The following is a 16876-nucleotide window of genomic DNA, read 5'->3' on the forward strand; positions in this document are numbered from 1 at the left end:
TACCTAACGCATATATATAGCAAGCCTTCATTATGAGATTGGATTAGCCTAATGTGGAAGGCACGTCTCTCCCCACAAACAGATCAAACAGCTATCACTCGCCGGAGATCAATCATTATTTTATCACTTTTATTTATATTTTTAAATAATCTCAAGGTGAAGGTGGGGAGCCTCCATGTCTTAACAACACTCATCACGTTCATTAGAGAAGAACTTGAAACTCGCTAGAGAACTCGATCATTTACACAAGAGTCTTGATGGAGAGTTCAACGAGTTCCGACCAAAACGAGCTAACTGCCTCTGGAACTCCGACAAGCTCCGTCTCTTCACCGTACCGGAGAACGTACTCCGATATCTCCGGATTATCTCACCGGTTCGACGTTCAGAGCTTTTATAACCGGCCGTCGAACACAAACGTCTTGAGTGGCCATGAAGAAGATCTCTCTGAAGACGCCGTTGAACCAAAAGATAGCGTTGACGGTGGTGACGGAGAAGATCATGATCAAGACAGTGACATTGACTCTGCTGAAGACGCAGGTAACTTAAGAAAACATTGTAGACTGTATATATGATATATCCTTTGTTCATATCGATTGATTCGTGTTTTGTTAGTGCAGAGCTAGAGATGATGAGGGAAAGGTTCGCGAAGCTGTTGCTTGGTGAAGATATGTCAGGAAGTGGGAAAGGAGTTTGTACTGCTGTTACTGTCTCCAACGCCATAACTAATCTATACGGTTCGTCTTCTTCCTCCTCATCTATATGCTCTGTTTTCGAAAACAGAGTATTTAACGATAATGAGTATGTTTTGCAGCGACTGTGTTTGGACAAAGTTTGAGATTACAACCATTGAGTACAGAGAAGAAGGATCTTTGGAAACGAGAGATGAATTGTTTTATGTCTATATGTGATTACATTGTCGAAGTTATTCCGAGATCTCTTGGTAACAATGTTGAGGTAAAAGACTATCTTACTTGTTGCTCACGCTATCTAAACGCTTTAAAAGTTTGACCTTTTTGTTGTTCAAATTTTCAGATAACAGAAACAAAACTAAGATCAGACATTCTGATGAACCTTCCTGCTTTGAGAAAGCTCGATAATATGCTAATGGTAAGTCCACTAATAATCAAGATTCACGGGTTTCAGTACCATCGGTTTTGACTTTTGAGTTTTGTAGGAGATATTGGATAGCTTTACTGAGAATGAGTTCTGGTACGTAGAGAGAGGAAGCTCATCGATGCACTCGAACAATGATGGTAGAGATTCAGGATCGTTTCGGAAAGTTGTGGTTCAACGGAAAGACGAGAAATGGTGGCTCCCGGTGCCATGTGTTCCTGCTGAAGGTTTATCTGAAGATGAACGCAAGAATTTGCGTCACAAACGTGACTGTGCTAATCAGATACATAAGGCTGCATTGGCCATTAACGACTCAACTCTTAATGACATGGATATTCCTGACTCTTACCTCACCACTCTCCCCAAGGTACAACATTATCACTCAGAGCCATCTTTTAGCATATGCAAGTGAATCTGTCGAACAAAAACCCTATTTAAAAGAAATGTAAGACACAATATATGTATAATGTATATACTAAGTTATTAACTTTTTTAAAACTACATTGCTTCGTTAATATATTTTTGGAACAAGGTCCAGAAATAATTTGAGACGCACACTATTTGCTACTGTAATCGATAAGTTTTTTTTTTTGTAATAGAGTGGGAAGGCAAGTGTAGGAGACGTGATATACAAGCAACTATGCACAGCTGAGAAGTTTTATCCAGACCAGCTTCTAGACATCTTGAAGATTTCATCAGAGCACGAGGCGCTTGAGCTTGCCGACAAAGTCGAGGCTTCACTGGTTACATGGAGGCGTAAGACTGGAGGGTTGACCCACTCTAGGTCATCATGGGACATGATGAAAGATATGGGTGGCGAAGCTGGGAATGACAAGAACCATATTCTAGCCGCTCGAGCTAGGAGCTTACTGTTTTGTCTGAAACAGAGATACCCTGAACTCTCTCAGACCTCGCTTGACATCTGCAAGATTCAGTATAACCGAGTTAGTAATACCTTGTAAGAACCTTTTTTTACATTTGTCATAACATCTCTGATGAATATATTCTGTGTGTTTTCTTTTTCTTTTGGTTTGGATAGGATGTGGGCAAGGCTGTATTGGAAAGCTATTCAAGGGTCTTAGAAGGTTTGGCTTATAATGTTGTGTCGTGGATTGATGATGTTCTTTACGTCGACAGAACAGTCAGGAACAGAGATGATTAGGGTTTCAATACTGATTTTTTCTTTTTTTGACCACTGGCAACATAATATGTTTTCCATTTTCTGGATGTAATGAGAATACAAAACAAAATGTTTTTCTTTTGTGTTTGGTTATGATTGTGCTCTGAATCTTAAAAGTACCTGATTTTTTTGTGGTTATGATTGTGTTCTCAGCTAAAGTTCACTCATCAACGTTCAGTGGCTCAACTTGTATCAGATCATTAAAAGAACTGTCACATGTAAAAAAAAAATTTGTTCGAATAAATTTAACATTCTTTCAAAAAAAACAACCATAACTAAGCAAAATGTATCTCTTATTTAAATTTTAGCCTCATCTTATTCATGTTCATATAACAACATACAGTTTAACATTCCCAACATACATAACATAGAACTCTACAGAAACCAAATGAAGAAAGAAAAGAGTTTTACAGTCTTTGGGGTATTAAAATCTGTGACTGTGTGTATCTGCACAGCAAAAAAAACTATGGAAGTGAAAGTGAAACTGTACATAGTAAACAAAAGGAGCCTCTTGATGGATCATGCTTGTCTTTCTTGTAAGCACAAGTTTGTGCATTGTGGTTTTGTTGACTAGAACAAGTCTGTGAAGCTGCTGATTATCTCATCTAATAGTTCATCAAGGATCATTTCACCTGTTTGAGAACCGATGCAGCCGATATCAAAGCTGAGATCCATCCAGTACCCACTCCTAGCCAGGTCTTTGCGCACTATCTGGTCTAACGTGTGAGGAGAAGGCAAAGGTAAGAGATGCCAGTAAACCTCTTCTTGCACCACTTCAACAGCATTCTCCATGTCTGCTGGTTTGGAGAATGAGATCCAAGGGCCATGTCTACAGAACTCCATAAGAACTTCATTGATACAATCAAAGAGGAGTTCCTTATCATTGCAGAAGTTTGTAGAGCAAAACTCTATCTCATCCATTAGAGCCTGCTCAAGAACCTGCTCCGAGTAAAAAGATCTGGCTAAAAGCTCTTCCCAGTTTAACTCTGAGGATGTCACCACGTCTTGAATGTATGCAAGTGCCAGTTCCTTGTCATCCATTCTAGTTTTGGCATTGTTTTGTTTCTCTAGTCTTGGAGAATCAGGTTCTTCGAATCTTATGCACAGAGGTTTCAACCTCATTTCAACTAAATGAATCAATGAAAAAAGGTTAGAAACTGAGCTAAATTAGTGTAGAAAATTGTTGTTAGGGGCTTACCTGAAGAGAACCTGGAGCTATTTGGACTTGTGTCATCATCTGTAAAGAAAGGCTCAAGAACAGACACAGGGCTTGACTTTCCTGGCACATCAGTGGCATTGTCTTGGCACATTTTAACTGAAGAAATTGGTGGTGAAGATGGTGCATGAATCTCATCAAATGTCTCAACCTTTTCCAGGGGTCTTACGTGCTCATGTTCATCATGAGTTTCAAACTTGTCTTCATCATCAACGTATGCATCTGCAGACAGCGGATCAAGGACACTCTTCTCTTCCTCTCTGGTGTCTAAAACGCCTGCTGATGATTACTCATCAAAAACAGTTTTTTTTTAGTTTCATTTTGGAAATTTGAGAAGAATCAGATCGAAAGAAAAAAGAGAATCAATCACCTGACATGTCACTCGTGGACGTTGTTTCTTCATGTTTGTTTGAATCCAATCCAAGTGTCTCAGAGTAATCTTCTGAACTGCATTGTTGGATATTCGGTTTCTCGGTTATCTGGTGACCAACAAAGTCATGTGCCAGTGTCATTCTTGGAGTGTAATCCGGTGTGGAGAACTGAGGGAGAGCAAGAATCTTCCCTAAGAGTCTTGGTACTTCCTTATCCGGCAAATCAACATTCATGTCTCCTTCTGCAAGCATTTCAGATAGATGTTTCTTGGCTGCAATGTATATACCACACATACTCTTCTTCGAATCTTCTCTTCCTTGGTTAGTATCTTCTTCATTAGCCTCACTTTTTGAAGAATTGTCAGGCAATATTTCTCCATCTTCCAAACAAGAGTTTTGACTCATGGTAGACGACAATGCATCTGGATCTTGATCAGATTCATGTTGAGCATTGCATGGATTCTTTGCAGGTGTTAGTCTTCTTCTGATTCTACTGAGAATGAAGCGAGAGCCGAATCTCTCGTTCTTGGCCTTGTTTCTTCCAGGTGATGAACCGATATTCAAGCAGTTTGGCTCAGGTTTCAAAACTACAATTGTTTGTGCTCTGCTTTCACTTGGAGAGCTTGTCTCTTTGTTTGGTGAAGTTCCAATGTTTAGGAATGATTCTTCTTTAGAATCATCATCATCATCCACAAGGTTCTTGCAGCTCTCTACCTCGCTTTCCTTCTGATCTATCAACCGCCTTATCAACTCACTGAACTTCTCTTCTGAATCATCATTTATTGAATCAGCATCAATCTGAGAAGTTCTTGGACATTGATTCTCTGCATGGTCTTCATCATCACTGGCTTTGCTGCAGGTTCTACTTCTCCTCTTCTCGTTTCTGGCCTTTGTCTTTCCTCTGCATTCAGTAGTATCACACCTTTGATGAGTCTTCTCATCAATCTCCTCTTCAATAAGTTTCTTGACACTCTTCTGAGACAATAACAACAACAACACAAACCATCTACATCAATTTTTTTATATTCCTCACAATAGAAAACAAGTTTAATTCTCAAAAATCCAACAAGAACTTAAACCAAGACCCAGAAAAAAACTTAAACCAGACCTCACAGTCACAGGTTAGCTGCTTCTCCACCTTAGTCTCAATATCTGCATTGTAACATTAACCAACAAAGTGAGAATCTTTTCTTGTTTCAAACACATTTTCTTAGTGACAATGACCCCAAAAAAATAAAAAAAAAATAAAACACATACCTAAGATTCGTTTGCTTCCACGTTTCTTATCCATCAAAAGCTTATGGTTAGATCCACCATGTCTGAGATCAAACATGTTCATAAACAACCAAACACATCCTGTCCCTTCTCTTGAAAGATGTCTTGCACAAATCTCTTTCTCCATTAAAAAAAATCCACAATGCTCTTCTTCTTCTTCTTCTTCTTCTTCTTCTTTATCTTCTTCTTGATGACTACAATGAAAACTGATCTTGATATGATACATTCATGCAGTCCCAGCAAAGAAAGAAAAAGAAAAGCATACACACAAACTTTTACCTTATAGAAACCGATCCAATGCTTGAAAGAAAGAGGAAATGCAGATGTAAAGAACTACTAGTGAACTCAAGTTCTGCCTCCGCTGTTCAGAAGAATGGTTCCTTTTTTCAAGATTTAGCTTATTATTATAATAAAGCTCACGAGACAGAAGCTCGAAGCACGAGAGTAGATTGTTTAAAAAAATGTGTCATTTAGTATTAGACCCACTTCCCACCAGACAAAATATTTAACTAAAATATTTAGATTCTTTGATTAATATATTGACAATTGGCATCAATTTTTACGAGAGTTTATATTATAAACGACGAACTCAGCTTACTTAAAACAGAGAAACCAGAAGTTTTATCATTTGTTAATGTTTGGATACTAACCATCGTAGTACCGCTATCTTTTTTTTTAGTATGTTCTATCGGTTAATTTGATCAGTTTCGGTAAGAACGCAATTACTGCTACAAAATAATGGATTTTTTCTCTTTTTTTCTCCGGGCCACCATTATACACATAGAAGTTTGTGATTGTAACTATACAGTATATGACAATGTGCATATGTTATAGAGACAGAGACAGGGTAAATGTAATAATGAATGGGTAGATGATATGGGAATTGTGTCGGTAGTGTCGGTAGGTGATGGTCCTCCGTAGAGCCAGATTGTCCGAGTGAGTACCTTCGGCGACAAGTGTGTCGTTAAGGGTAAACTCGTCGATTTATCACCGTTATATTTATTTTTTTGGTCTACCTCACCGTTATTTTATCATTTTTTGGGCTGGCAACGTTATTTATGAAGTAGTCAGTGTTGTTTAGTCCCAGACTCCCAGTAAAAGTTAGTATTGTTTTAATAAATTCTTCAACCCTAATGGGTTTTTCTTTTGTTAACAATAACCGTAATAAATGTTGTGAGCACGTTGGTTGATGAAACGAAATAAAATTGCACAACTAACTGGTGAAGTTGTGTGTAGGAGAATGGTGGATTATTTTTATTATTAAAAGGGTTATTACCTTTTAACTAAAAAGAGAGTTACTAATCTTTATTATGGAAAATCTTGTGATTGATTACAAATGTGGAATCACAACATGATTGATCATTTTATGAAAGTGTGAACTATACCAAAAGCGAGATATCTCTAAGAGAATTATAGATTATGCAATTCAATGGTTTTCATTAGTGTTTTTTGCCGGATTATCATTTTGTTTAATATTTATATATGATTATTTAATGTATGGTTGGTAGAAGATTTGATAAAATGTTAAAAATAAAAAGGAATAGTGCCAAACGTACTCGCACAATTGACAAATTCAATTTATGAATACTTGGACATGTGTATATTATTATTGTCATTATGATATTTACAACAACGATGTTGATCCTTGCTTGGACCACACCCGCCGTGTTCCCTTTGCAATTTGGATACGTGCGTGTGTTGATCCATTATATGTGGTTTTATATTGTTCTCGTCGTTACGCATATGCACCAATTTTAGTAGTTTTTTTTTTTTTTTTTTTTTAAATATATATTTATTTATTTATCTTCCCGAAAACGGGCATTCAATTTTGATTACAAGCTCGTTTTCACCAAAATGGTTTAAGTCAAAATACACCGGCTAGCTTCGCTCAAACCACCAGTCCGGCACATTCCACTAGCCGGTTTCTAAATTCTTAAACTATCCAACACCGTTCTCAGTCTTCGATGTGATCCGCAAGAGGGTGGCGTTCACCTCATTTCTTCGGTTACCGGAACTCACACGGCATCTCCGGAGTAGCTGGTGTTAGACGGCTTCTTGGAGCTTGAGTTCTCCATTGATCATTAAGCACAAACCGGATAGATAAAAGGGAGAAGGAGCATACCACACAGCAAGCTCTGCACCACAAGAATCCACCGTCAAGATTGAATCAAATGCGAAAGTGAGAACCACACAGCATCGAACAACCCAAGAAAACAGGATGCGGCGAAGCACCACCAAGGAACGAAGCTCTGTGTCCTGCAAAAGAATCGAAACATTAACCTGCTCAATAAGCCAAATGGCCAACAGAGCATCGCGAAAGCTAACATCCCACTAGGTCTCCTCGTCGGTTGAGCCTCAACTGACCAAATCAAAACTCTGAAACCGACGCCCTAGCCCGAGTAAGAGAACCCAACCCGGTCTTCTTAGAGCTGAGCCGTTACGCCACGTTGGAGAGACGAGACAGAGACGACTAAGCGGACACGGAGAAGACGAGTCACAAGACTCAGTCACAACAACCTTGCAAAAGGAGAATCCAGACAAATAGAGAGAGACCTCCAAAGACGAAGCTGAATCCGCCATAGACGACAGAGCAACCGACGACTTGAATCCTCATACGCTGAATCTCAGACAAACCGCAGCCACACGACCACAAAGCTGGCTAAGCACGCACCACCAGCCTGAACTGATGTCTCTATTGAGAGCCGGCTAAACCGAAGAACAAATCAAGACACCAAGTTTCGTCCGACTGAGGTCCGACAAACCGCTCCAAACGATACACGAGATGCAGAAAATGAAGAGCAGAGGAGAGAGTCCGACAAAACCCCTCACGCGCCACCAACCGCCGAGACGATGACCAGATCTACAAAGAGAAAACGAGATCTAACCTAGCCTCACCCTAAAAGCCGACTCCTTTCACTGCTCAACCCTCGCCGGCTCGTCGAGACACCAGAAACCAATCGTACTTACCGGATCTATCACTCTCCGGGAAGCTCTAGGGTTCTGGAGTAAGATAGAAACCAGGGCCTCAAACATGTCGACAGACAAGGAGAAGAGAGGAAGAGAAGCAAAACGAAAACAGAGGCAAGGGGAAAGAGAGAGCCTCCGGCGCCGGAGCTAACGCGAGCCGAGACCGGAGTCAAGGCCTCCGGACACCGGAGCAGTGACTGAGAGTTGAAAACTTGTGGCTAGAGATGGAAGAGAGAAAAGGGGAAGAGATCCAATTTTAGTAGTTGTGATGTCCTTTTATGATTTTATCTTAGTCCAATAAAATGAAAAAAGAATGCAGCTAGCCTCGTCACGCTAGAACGTTACATAAATTATCATTTACATTTCATTCTAGATAGTATTACCCGTGGATGTATATATAATCCAGATTAATTTTAAAAGATTCGGTAAGAAGAGATTACAAATCTTCAAACAGCAGTAAATAAAACCCAGTATTTAAAGTCAGCTAGTAGTACCAAGATAAGAGACAAAAGACATTAACAAATATATAGCAATAAAGATCTTAAAACAAATTAGCAAAAAGACAACTTTTCTTGTATACTACTATTACATATGAAAACAGAATAAACGACGAGACTAGAGGATTATAAAAGCATGTAGTTACTTAGGATTCTTCTCTCACGGTCACAGCTCTTTTTGTCTCTCTTGTCCTAATTAAAGCGCATGTGAAGATTTGATGGGCTCTTTTGTGCATCGCTGTCAAAGCCGAAGCAATGTTTCGTTGTTCTTGTTCGTTCTTAGGTACAATCGCCTAATAAAGACTGTTAATCTACTTAAAAAGGAGTTTAAAAGGATAGTAATTGCAAATTATAAAGTTTACAGAAATGTTTTTGGGTTGCGTAATGTGTAATCGAATGCATTATGCTAATTATTTGGAAATTTGTCTAATATTCTACTTCTACCTAACACAGGAAAAATGATAGATTAGTCTTAAGAAACAAGCAGGGAGCGGTTGGTTGTCATATTAACACTCTATCTAGTCATTCCACTAATTTTAGTTAAGGGTGTTTGGTACTAATTAATCATCATGAATAGTCAACGATAATGGCGTAAAAGATAAGAGTATGATATGCATGAGTTTCTCTTAAAACGTAAGCATCTTGAAATGGAGAGCGTAATATGTTATCGGCTATGTTGCACCGGGATGGATACGGGAACAGATACGGGGACGGAAACGGGGACGGGAAACGGCTAAACCTAAAATTTATGGATATGGGTACGGCATGGGTACAAAAACGTAATATAATTCTCATATAAAATAAAAACGTTAGAAGATTGTATATAGAGAAAACAAAGGGGAATTTTCAAAAATACCACTTTAAAGGTACCATTATTCATCTTTACCACCACTAAGTACACATTTTCAAAAATACCTTATTTATTAAAATGTTAAAGACTCTTATATCTTTGTTTTTATATGTTTTTCAAAATTTTAATCCAAAATTCTAAATCATAAACCCCCAATTCTAAACCCTAAACCCTAAATCTTCAGCTCTAAACCCTAAACCCTAAACTATATACCCTAAATTCAATATCCTAAACCCTAAACCCTGAAACCTCAACTATAAACCCTAAATCCTCAACTCTAAACCCTAAACTTTATACCCTAAACCCTAAACTTTATACCCTAAACCTTAAAACATCAAATCTAAACCCTAAAACATAAAATCTAAACCCTAAATCCTAAACGTTCAAATCTAAACTCTTCATTAAAAGTAGTGGTAAAAGTGGTTAGTGTAAATATGAAAAGTGGTACTATGAAAATGGTATTTTTGGCAATTTCTCGAAAACAAAATACATATTACAAAACATAAAACTCAAAATAGAAGACATATATAACATAATTCGTACATTATTTGAGAAGCATGGAACATGAAAAGCATATATAAACTAAACAACACACATACGTAAGAATTGACAAACACAAAACAGAGTTTGTAACCCTAATCCTTTATATAAGGACGTGTTTCTTTGTTTTTCAATTGTTTTCCAAGATTATGACATAATAAATGTAAAAATTAATACTAGATTTACATCCGAAACATTTCCGAAACGTTTCCAAAATCTAGCTACATGTCCCCAAAAACCTTTGCCGTCTCCCTTGTCTCAGAAACGTTCCAGAAACGTCCCCCAGCCGTCCCCACCACGTCCCCGTCCCGGAAGCGCAGCTGGTACGTGAGACGGCAGTGAATTGCCGTCCCCGTGCTTCATAGGTTATCGGTGATCTAGATTCGTATACGAATATCTTCACTTCAGAACTTAAACACAGTTTCTTGTCAAGTAGCTAGCTCTTGAAATGGAGTATATATTGGATGATGCATGTATTGATTATACGTATGATCTCAGATGATGCCTGTGATATTTGTATGATTGTGTAGTGGGTGGGTGAGGAACAATGGAGTATGTATGATTTGTTTGTTTATTTTAGTGCTAAAAAGCCTGCAATTTGAAAGGAGAAAATCGCATAAAAACCCTCAAAGTGTCACTTACTAGCACTTTAAACCTTGAAGTTTTTTCACTAACAGTTTTAACCTTCAAAGTGACTTTTGTATCATAAAAAACCTTCAAATCAAAAAATTGACCTGTTCAGCAGGTAATTTTTCAAAAATAATTATTTAATTAATAAAATAAAAAAAATAAATAAATAAATCCAAATAATAAATAAAAATCGAAACTTAATAAAATTCACAAAATGAAAATATAATAAAAAAATTGAATAAATATTTTTAAAATTAAATAATTTTATAAAATTTTAACAAAATAAAAATAACTAAAATTGTAATAATAAATAAGATTAAATTTAAATAGAGAAGAACTAAATAAAAAGTTCAATTTTTTTTTTTAAAAAAATAGAAAATTCAAAATTGATTTTTTTAATTACAATATTTTTTTCAAAAAATATATCATATCATTGTGGACAACGACAATTTCAAATATATCAATAATGACAGTGATGGTTTCTGACTTTTATTTAATTTATGATTTTTTATTAAATTTTACGATTTTTGTTTAATTTTTTGATTATTTTACTAATTAAATAATATTTTAAATAATATTATTTAATAAGTAAAATTAACAAAAAAATAAAAAACCATAAAATTAAACAAAAATCGAAAAATGTAATAAAAACTCATAAATTAAATAAAATTAGAAAAAAATAGAAAAAATCAGAAAATTAAAGTTCAAAATAAATGAGATCAAATTAAAAAAAAACATAAAAATAAAAAATTCATATATTTCAAAAAAAAATGAAAATTCAAAAGTTTTGAAAAAGATTTTTTGTCATTTTTAACGATGATGTTGGAAACTATCATTTGAGATATGGCAATTATCGTCATTGTTAATGGTTATGTGAGAAACCATCATCGTCACTAGTGAATTTTGAATTTTCAATTTTCTATTTTTCATTTTTAAAAAAATTTGTGAACTTTTATTTAGTTATTCTCTATTGAAAATTTAATTTTTTCTATTAATTTTTAGTTATTTTATTTTATTAATACTTTAGAAAATAATTTTAAAAATATTTATTTAATTTTCTAAAATTTTAATTTTTTTTTAATTTTTTAATTTTTGTAAATTTTATTAAAAGTTTCAATTTTTATTTATTTTTTTGGATTTTTTATTTATTTATTCTGTTTATTTTATTAATTAAATAATTATTTTTGAAAAATTACCTGCTGAACCAGTCAACTTTTTGATTTGGAGTGTTTTTATGATACAAATGTCACTTTGAAGGTTAAAAGTGTTAGTGAAAAAACAAGTGATGCTTTAAGGGTTTTTTATGGGATTTTCCCAATTTGAAAGTGTTGGAATGTCCTTTAGCATTACAAGTTTTTTTTTTTTTTTTTTGGGCAAACATTACAAGTTTTTGAAAGCAAATCCTTGGGGTTTTCAGATCAGTCTTGTGAGAGCAAAGGTTTGGATTCTGACGTATAATTAAAACTGGGCTTAAATGGATATATTAAGACCCATACCTTATATATGGCCTAGACCATTTAATATAACTTGTCATTTTTCATCTAGACTTTCCCAAATCGTATTATTCTAAGTCCTAACTCCTAAAGTTGAAATATTCCACGATGAAAGATAACTAATAAACAGTTTTCTCCTCAATGTAAAAAAATTTGGTCAGATGATAAACTGGTAGAGCTGTGGCTGTGCTTCGCCTGTCTTGATATCACTAGACAACCCTTTTTTTATCTATTTTAGTAACCTGTCAATTACACACCAACGTAATATTAAATAAGAAATCAACTCTATTAGTATATATAATTCATTTGAAAATGACAAGGGGAATAGGCATTATGGGGATATTCCTAGTATTTTCACATTATATAACATGGTACAACCACACACGGCATGTTAACAATTCAACTAGTTCTTTTTTTTTGTTTAATCAGTAGGTGATCCAAAAGCTTTCTAGGCCCAAGACTAATCCCCTGAAACCGACGGTAACTCACGTATTCTTGCGATTTAACGCTAGCCTCGGTAGTCAAGTGGAATCGAACCTAGAACGGAAACTCTAGCTAGAGCCCCTTTACCACGAGGCCAAGACAACTTGGTTAACTAATTCTTAATCTATCAGGAAACAAAAAATAAAAAATACGTTTCAATCTTTTGTATAAATTGTTTTTTCTTTTGGTCAAAATGTATAAATTGTTTTTTGAAGATCTTTTCTCATCTATATCTGAAGACGGTAAATAATTTAGTACTTTAAAGAATAATATAACATACATTTAAATAACAACGAATTTAGTTTAAAAGTAAATATTTTCAAGTTGAGAATTTATTATAAATAAATCAAAAAATTTTACCGACCAGAACAGAACCGGTCCGAACCGGGATCAGCTATGTTTTTTCTTTTCACGCGCGGGAATACACGTCGGAGTAAAGAGACTGCGTGTAATATTAGTCTACGAGTTGGTGTACCAATCTCATCTGTGTTTTTATTCTTTTATCTTTTAAATACGTACACGTGTCCTCAATCCATTAAAGCGAGACCCACCTAAAACCACTACCGTGCGCTTGCACACAGCAGAACAAACCTCTCTCTTCTCTTATATACTCTGTGTTGCTCCCTAGTCAATAAAGTCAATGGCTTTTGGGTTCGATGCTCGCTGATCCGGTGAATTCTTATCTTCTTCGGTTGTTTTGTGGGGATTCAGGATTCGTTGTTCCTGTAAAAGTCGCGACCTTTGAGAGGAGGTTTTCACGATGGCTATGGTGACTCCAATTCCAGCAATGGGGGAAAGAGCTGGATCCATGAGATTCCATGGGATCGGTAGCCCTGGATCAAGGTCATCAAGTAGGAGCGGGGCCACGGAGGAGCCTGTCTCGAGGCTGATCGATGAGAAAATCTTCGTTGCTGTGGGCAAAGAGGTGGGCAAGAGCAAGTCTACACTCATCTGGGCGTTGCAGAACACTGGAGGGAAGAAGATTTGTCTTGTTCATGTTCACCAACCTTCCCAAATGATTCCAGTTAGTAAGTAGTATTGCCTTAAACCTGTTTGTGTGTGTTTTGTCTATTGAATCAAAGTAGAGCCTCTTCTTAATAATGTTTTTTTATACGGTTGAATGTTTACTAGTGGGTGCCAAGTTTCCAGTTAGTTCTGTGAAGGAGGAAGAGGTTAGAGTGTTCCGGGAAAAAGAAAGGGAGAAAGTACATATGATTCTAGACGAGTATCTTCGTATCTGCCAGCAGAGAGGGGTATGTATGTATGTATGGCTTCTTTAGGAGGGGGGATTATGATCTTAATAGAGAGGATAATGGAGTCAGTTATGATTGATTGTAGGTGAGGGCAGAAAAGATGTTTATTGAAATGGAATCGGTGGAGAATGGAATTGTGGAGCTGATCTCGGAGCTGGGAATCAGGAAGCTTGTCATGGGAGCAGCAGCAGATAAACACCATTCAAGGTTTGGTTTTGGCACTTTGCTTGATTTAACATTGAATCAACTCTTTGCTGTATCTTTAAATTTTTTGGTTTTACTTACTTTACAGGAGAATGACAGAACTCAAGTCCAGGAAAGCCATCTTCGTATGCCGAGAAGCTCCTGCTCTTTGTCAAATCATGTTTACTTGCAAAGGATACTTAATCCATACAAGGTTTTTGGGCTACTTACATTCAACTGACGGATATGTTAGACTGCTTTTATTAATGTTGATATCCAATTTTCAGGGAAGCTGCGGATGAGAGTGAATCAGAATATGCATCTCCGCGTCCTTCCATAAGTGGAAGCGAGATACTTGAAGCTTTCTCTACACCGGAGTCTGAGCATCTGCATAGAACAGATTCACTTCACCGTTTAGGAAGCGATGCAAGTTCAACTGAACACAGTGAGAGGGTGTCTGAAGGGTCGTTAAGTACTGACGAGGAGGAGGAGGAGAGAGAACTTGACGGCAGTCAAGCAAGGAGAAGTGCAACAGTTGAACAGCGTTCTGGCCACTCACCTCCCTCCAATTTTCCGGTATGTCATGTAGTTCCTATTGGTAAAAGCAAAATACATTTTTGATTTTGTGTATTACATTGCCCTTCTCAGCTTTTCCATCATTTGCAGGATGGGGTGGATGATTCATTTTACAACAAAATAGGAAAAGCTACGGAAGAGGCTCAAAGCTCAAAACGAGAAGCCTTTGCAGAGAGTGTTAGGCGTCAGAAAGCTGAAAAAAATGCACTTGATGCAATCAGAAAGGTGAGTTTACTACTTCCATAACTACCAGAAAATTAATACTATCCCTGATGATGATATTACTTAATAATTTTGTTAGGCTAAACAATCAGAAAGTGCTTATTCTGAGGAGTTGAAGCGGAGGAAAGATACTGAGATAGCAGTAGCGAAAATAAAGGAGAGACTTGTAACGATTAAAAAAGAACAGGAAGTAGTCATGGAAGAACTTGAAAGAGCAATGGCGCAGAAAGAGATGCTTGAGAGCCAGATAGCAGAATCTGATGGTACAATGGACAAGCTAAACCAGAAGCTTGACATAGCTGTGAAGTTGTTACAGAAGTTGAAGGATGAAAGAGAGGAGCTTCAGATGGAACGCGACAGAGCACTCAGAGAAGCTACGGAGTTAAGGACTCGCGCAGAGACCTCAACTTTACAGCCACCTCAGTACTTCACGCATTTTTCTTTCTCAGAGATTGAGGAAGCAACTAATGGCTTTGATTCGACCATGAAGATTGGTGAAGGAGGGTATGGAAGCATCTACGTAGGTTTACTGCGTCATACTCGGGTGGCTATTAAAATGTTGAATCCTAACAGTCCACAAGGCACAGTGGAATATCAACATGAGGTTTAAAACAGTCCCTTATGGCATTTTAGCTTTATAGCACTCGTAGTGTGAGGGTTTGAACTGATTCTTGCGGTTTTTGCAGATTGATGTGTTAAGCAACATGAGGCATCCAAACATCATCACGTTAATTGGAGCTTGTCCAGAGGGATGGAGTCTTGTCTATGAGTATCTTCCCGATGGAAGCCTTGAAGACAGGCTTAGTTGCAAGGACAACTCTCCACCTTTATCATGGCAGAATCGTGTACGCATTGCCACTGAGATATGCGCAGCACTTGTCTTTCTTCATTCCAATAAAGCTCATAGCGTAGTACACGGTGATCTGAAGCCAGCGAGTATTCTTCTCGATGCCAATCTCGTTAGCAAGTTAAGTGACTTTGGAACCTGCAAAAGTGCGTCAGCAACTGATGTCACTGGCACAGCTGCTTACTTGGATCCAGAAGCTTCCAGTAATGGGGAGCTAACTCCGATGTCAGATGTTTACTCGTTTGGGATTATATTACTACGCTTGTTGACTGGGAGACCTGCCTTAGAGATAGTGAATGAAGTGAAGGATGCCCTCGAATCTGGAACACTGATCAACCTTTTGGACCCTTTAGCAGGTGACTGGCCCTTTGTTCAGGCTGAGCAGCTTGCTCGCTTGGCATTGAGGTGCTGTGAGACTGCCAGTGAGAATCGTCCGGACCTTGGGACTGAAGTGTGGAGGGTACTTGAACCTATGAGAGCTTCAAGCGGAGGATCTTCATCTTTTCATCTCGGCCGCAACGAGCAACGCATAGCACCTCCATACTTCATCTGTCCCATTTTCCAGGTAAAAATTGAATAATCCATAAGTCTCAGAAGACTTAATATTGCAGTCTAATGAGACCAAACCTGTTCTTCCTCTTTGTTAGGAAGTAATGCAGGATCCACACGTAGCTGCAGATGGTTTCACATATGAGGCGGAGGCTATAAGAGCGTGGCTGGACAGTGAACACGATACTTCACCAATGACCAATGACAAGCTTTCACACACCGGCCTTATTGCTAACCATGCTCTTCGTTCTGCAATTCAGGAGTGGCTTCAGCATCATTGCTGAAAACGAGATCTTTCAAACTCTCAACCCCTGTAACCCCAAAGTAATCTCTCTTGTAAAATAGTTTTCAACTTTTGTGGGAAGCAACTGAGAGTGAGTAAGATTAGTTTTTTTTTCTCTCTCTTCATACGCATTACATACGATCTCTCCATGGATTAGCATATATTGTATACTTTGTCAAACATAGTGTAAACATATTCCATACTTGTCAGATATGAAAAGAAGAAGCTGGTGAGATTTGTATGTTAAGTATATACTATATATGTTCTGTATGAAAAGGAAGATTATAACTTATATGTTTATAATGTTTATGAGAGTAGACCTTGCCAATATCATGCTTAACCAATGGG

At 37.2% G+C, this 16876-nt stretch overlaps 3 protein-coding genes across 6 annotated transcripts; 2 read left to right on the top strand and 1 right to left on the bottom strand.

Moving 5' to 3' along the window:
* The first annotated feature begins 65 nt into the window (after positions 1–65).
* LOC108808988 (rop guanine nucleotide exchange factor 4) lies at positions 66–2460 on the top strand. Its single transcript, XM_018581100.2, has 7 exons — positions 66–537; positions 618–734; positions 812–954; positions 1033–1107; positions 1175–1480; positions 1713–2057; positions 2153–2460. Exons 1-7 carry the CDS (start codon positions 258–260, stop codon positions 2273–2275), a joined length of 1389 nt encoding a protein of 462 aa, XP_018436602.2. The 5' UTR covers positions 66–257; the 3' UTR covers positions 2276–2460.
* Positions 2461–2667: 207 nt separating this feature from the next.
* On the bottom strand, positions 2668–5626 carry LOC108808990 (uncharacterized). Of its 4 annotated transcripts, none has more exons than XM_056987989.1 (6): positions 5435–5626; positions 5138–5349; positions 4989–5032; positions 3880–4852; positions 3492–3788; positions 2668–3420 (listed from the first exon to the last, which is right to left on the bottom strand). In XM_056987989.1, the coding sequence occupies exons 2-6, from the start codon at positions 5280–5282 to the stop codon at positions 2864–2866; spliced, it is 2016 nt and encodes a 671-aa protein (XP_056843969.1). In that variant the 5' UTR covers positions 5283–5349; positions 5435–5626; the 3' UTR covers positions 2668–2863. The 4 variants fall into 4 exon arrangements, with proteins under 4 accessions (XP_056843969.1, XP_018436606.2, XP_018436607.2 ...); XM_018581104.2 differs by having other exon boundaries at positions 3880–4855; positions 5138–5361; positions 5435–5623; XM_018581105.2 differs by having other exon boundaries at positions 3492–3785; positions 3880–4855; positions 5435–5622.
* A 7616-nt stretch (positions 5627–13242) lies between these two features.
* Positions 13243–16780, top strand: LOC108808991 (U-box domain-containing protein 33). The gene is made up of 9 exons (XM_018581107.2): positions 13243–13643; positions 13747–13868; positions 13954–14075; positions 14161–14265; positions 14339–14627; positions 14718–14852; positions 14929–15453; positions 15536–16261; positions 16344–16780. The coding sequence occupies exons 1-9, from the start codon at positions 13376–13378 to the stop codon at positions 16527–16529; spliced, it is 2478 nt and encodes an 825-aa protein (XP_018436609.2). The 5' UTR covers positions 13243–13375; the 3' UTR covers positions 16530–16780.
* The last annotated feature ends 96 nt before the right edge of the window (positions 16781–16876 follow it).

This window comes from Raphanus sativus, chromosome 6 (genome assembly GCF_000801105.2).
Source record: "Raphanus sativus cultivar WK10039 chromosome 6, ASM80110v3, whole genome shotgun sequence".
Lineage (NCBI taxonomy): Eukaryota > Viridiplantae > Streptophyta > Magnoliopsida > Brassicales > Brassicaceae > Raphanus > Raphanus sativus.

Bases quoted from the DNA above. Each gene is read 5' to 3' on its own strand.
- LOC108808988 (XM_018581100.2), top strand. From the start codon at position 258: ATGGAGAGTTCAACGAGTTCCGACCAAAACGAGCTAACTGCCTCTGGA. The intron at 1,481-1,712 runs GTACAACATTAT...TTTTTGTAATAG, and splicing joins ACCTCACCACTCTCCCCAAG to AGTGGGAAGGCAAGTGTAGG. The intron at 2,058-2,152 runs GTTAGTAATACC...TGGTTTGGATAG, and splicing joins GCAAGATTCAGTATAACCGA to GATGTGGGCAAGGCTGTATT.
- LOC108808990 (XM_018581104.2), bottom strand. From the start codon at position 5,282: ATGGAGAAAGAGATTTGTGCAAGACATCTTTCAAGAGAAGGGACAGGA. The intron at 5,033-5,137 runs GTATGTGTTTTA...GTTACAATGCAG, and splicing joins TGGAAGCAAACGAATCTTAG to ATATTGAGACTAAGGTGGAG. The intron at 3,421-3,491 runs GTAAGCCCCTAA...TGATTCATTTAG, and splicing joins TAGCTCCAGGTTCTCTTCAG to TTGAAATGAGGTTGAAACCT.
- LOC108808991 (XM_018581107.2), top strand. From the start codon at position 13,376: ATGGCTATGGTGACTCCAATTCCAGCAATGGGGGAAAGAGCTGGATCC. The intron at 14,628-14,717 runs GTATGTCATGTA...CATCATTTGCAG, and splicing joins CACCTCCCTCCAATTTTCCG to GATGGGGTGGATGATTCATT. The intron at 15,454-15,535 runs GTTTAAAACAGT...CGGTTTTTGCAG, and splicing joins CAGTGGAATATCAACATGAG to ATTGATGTGTTAAGCAACAT.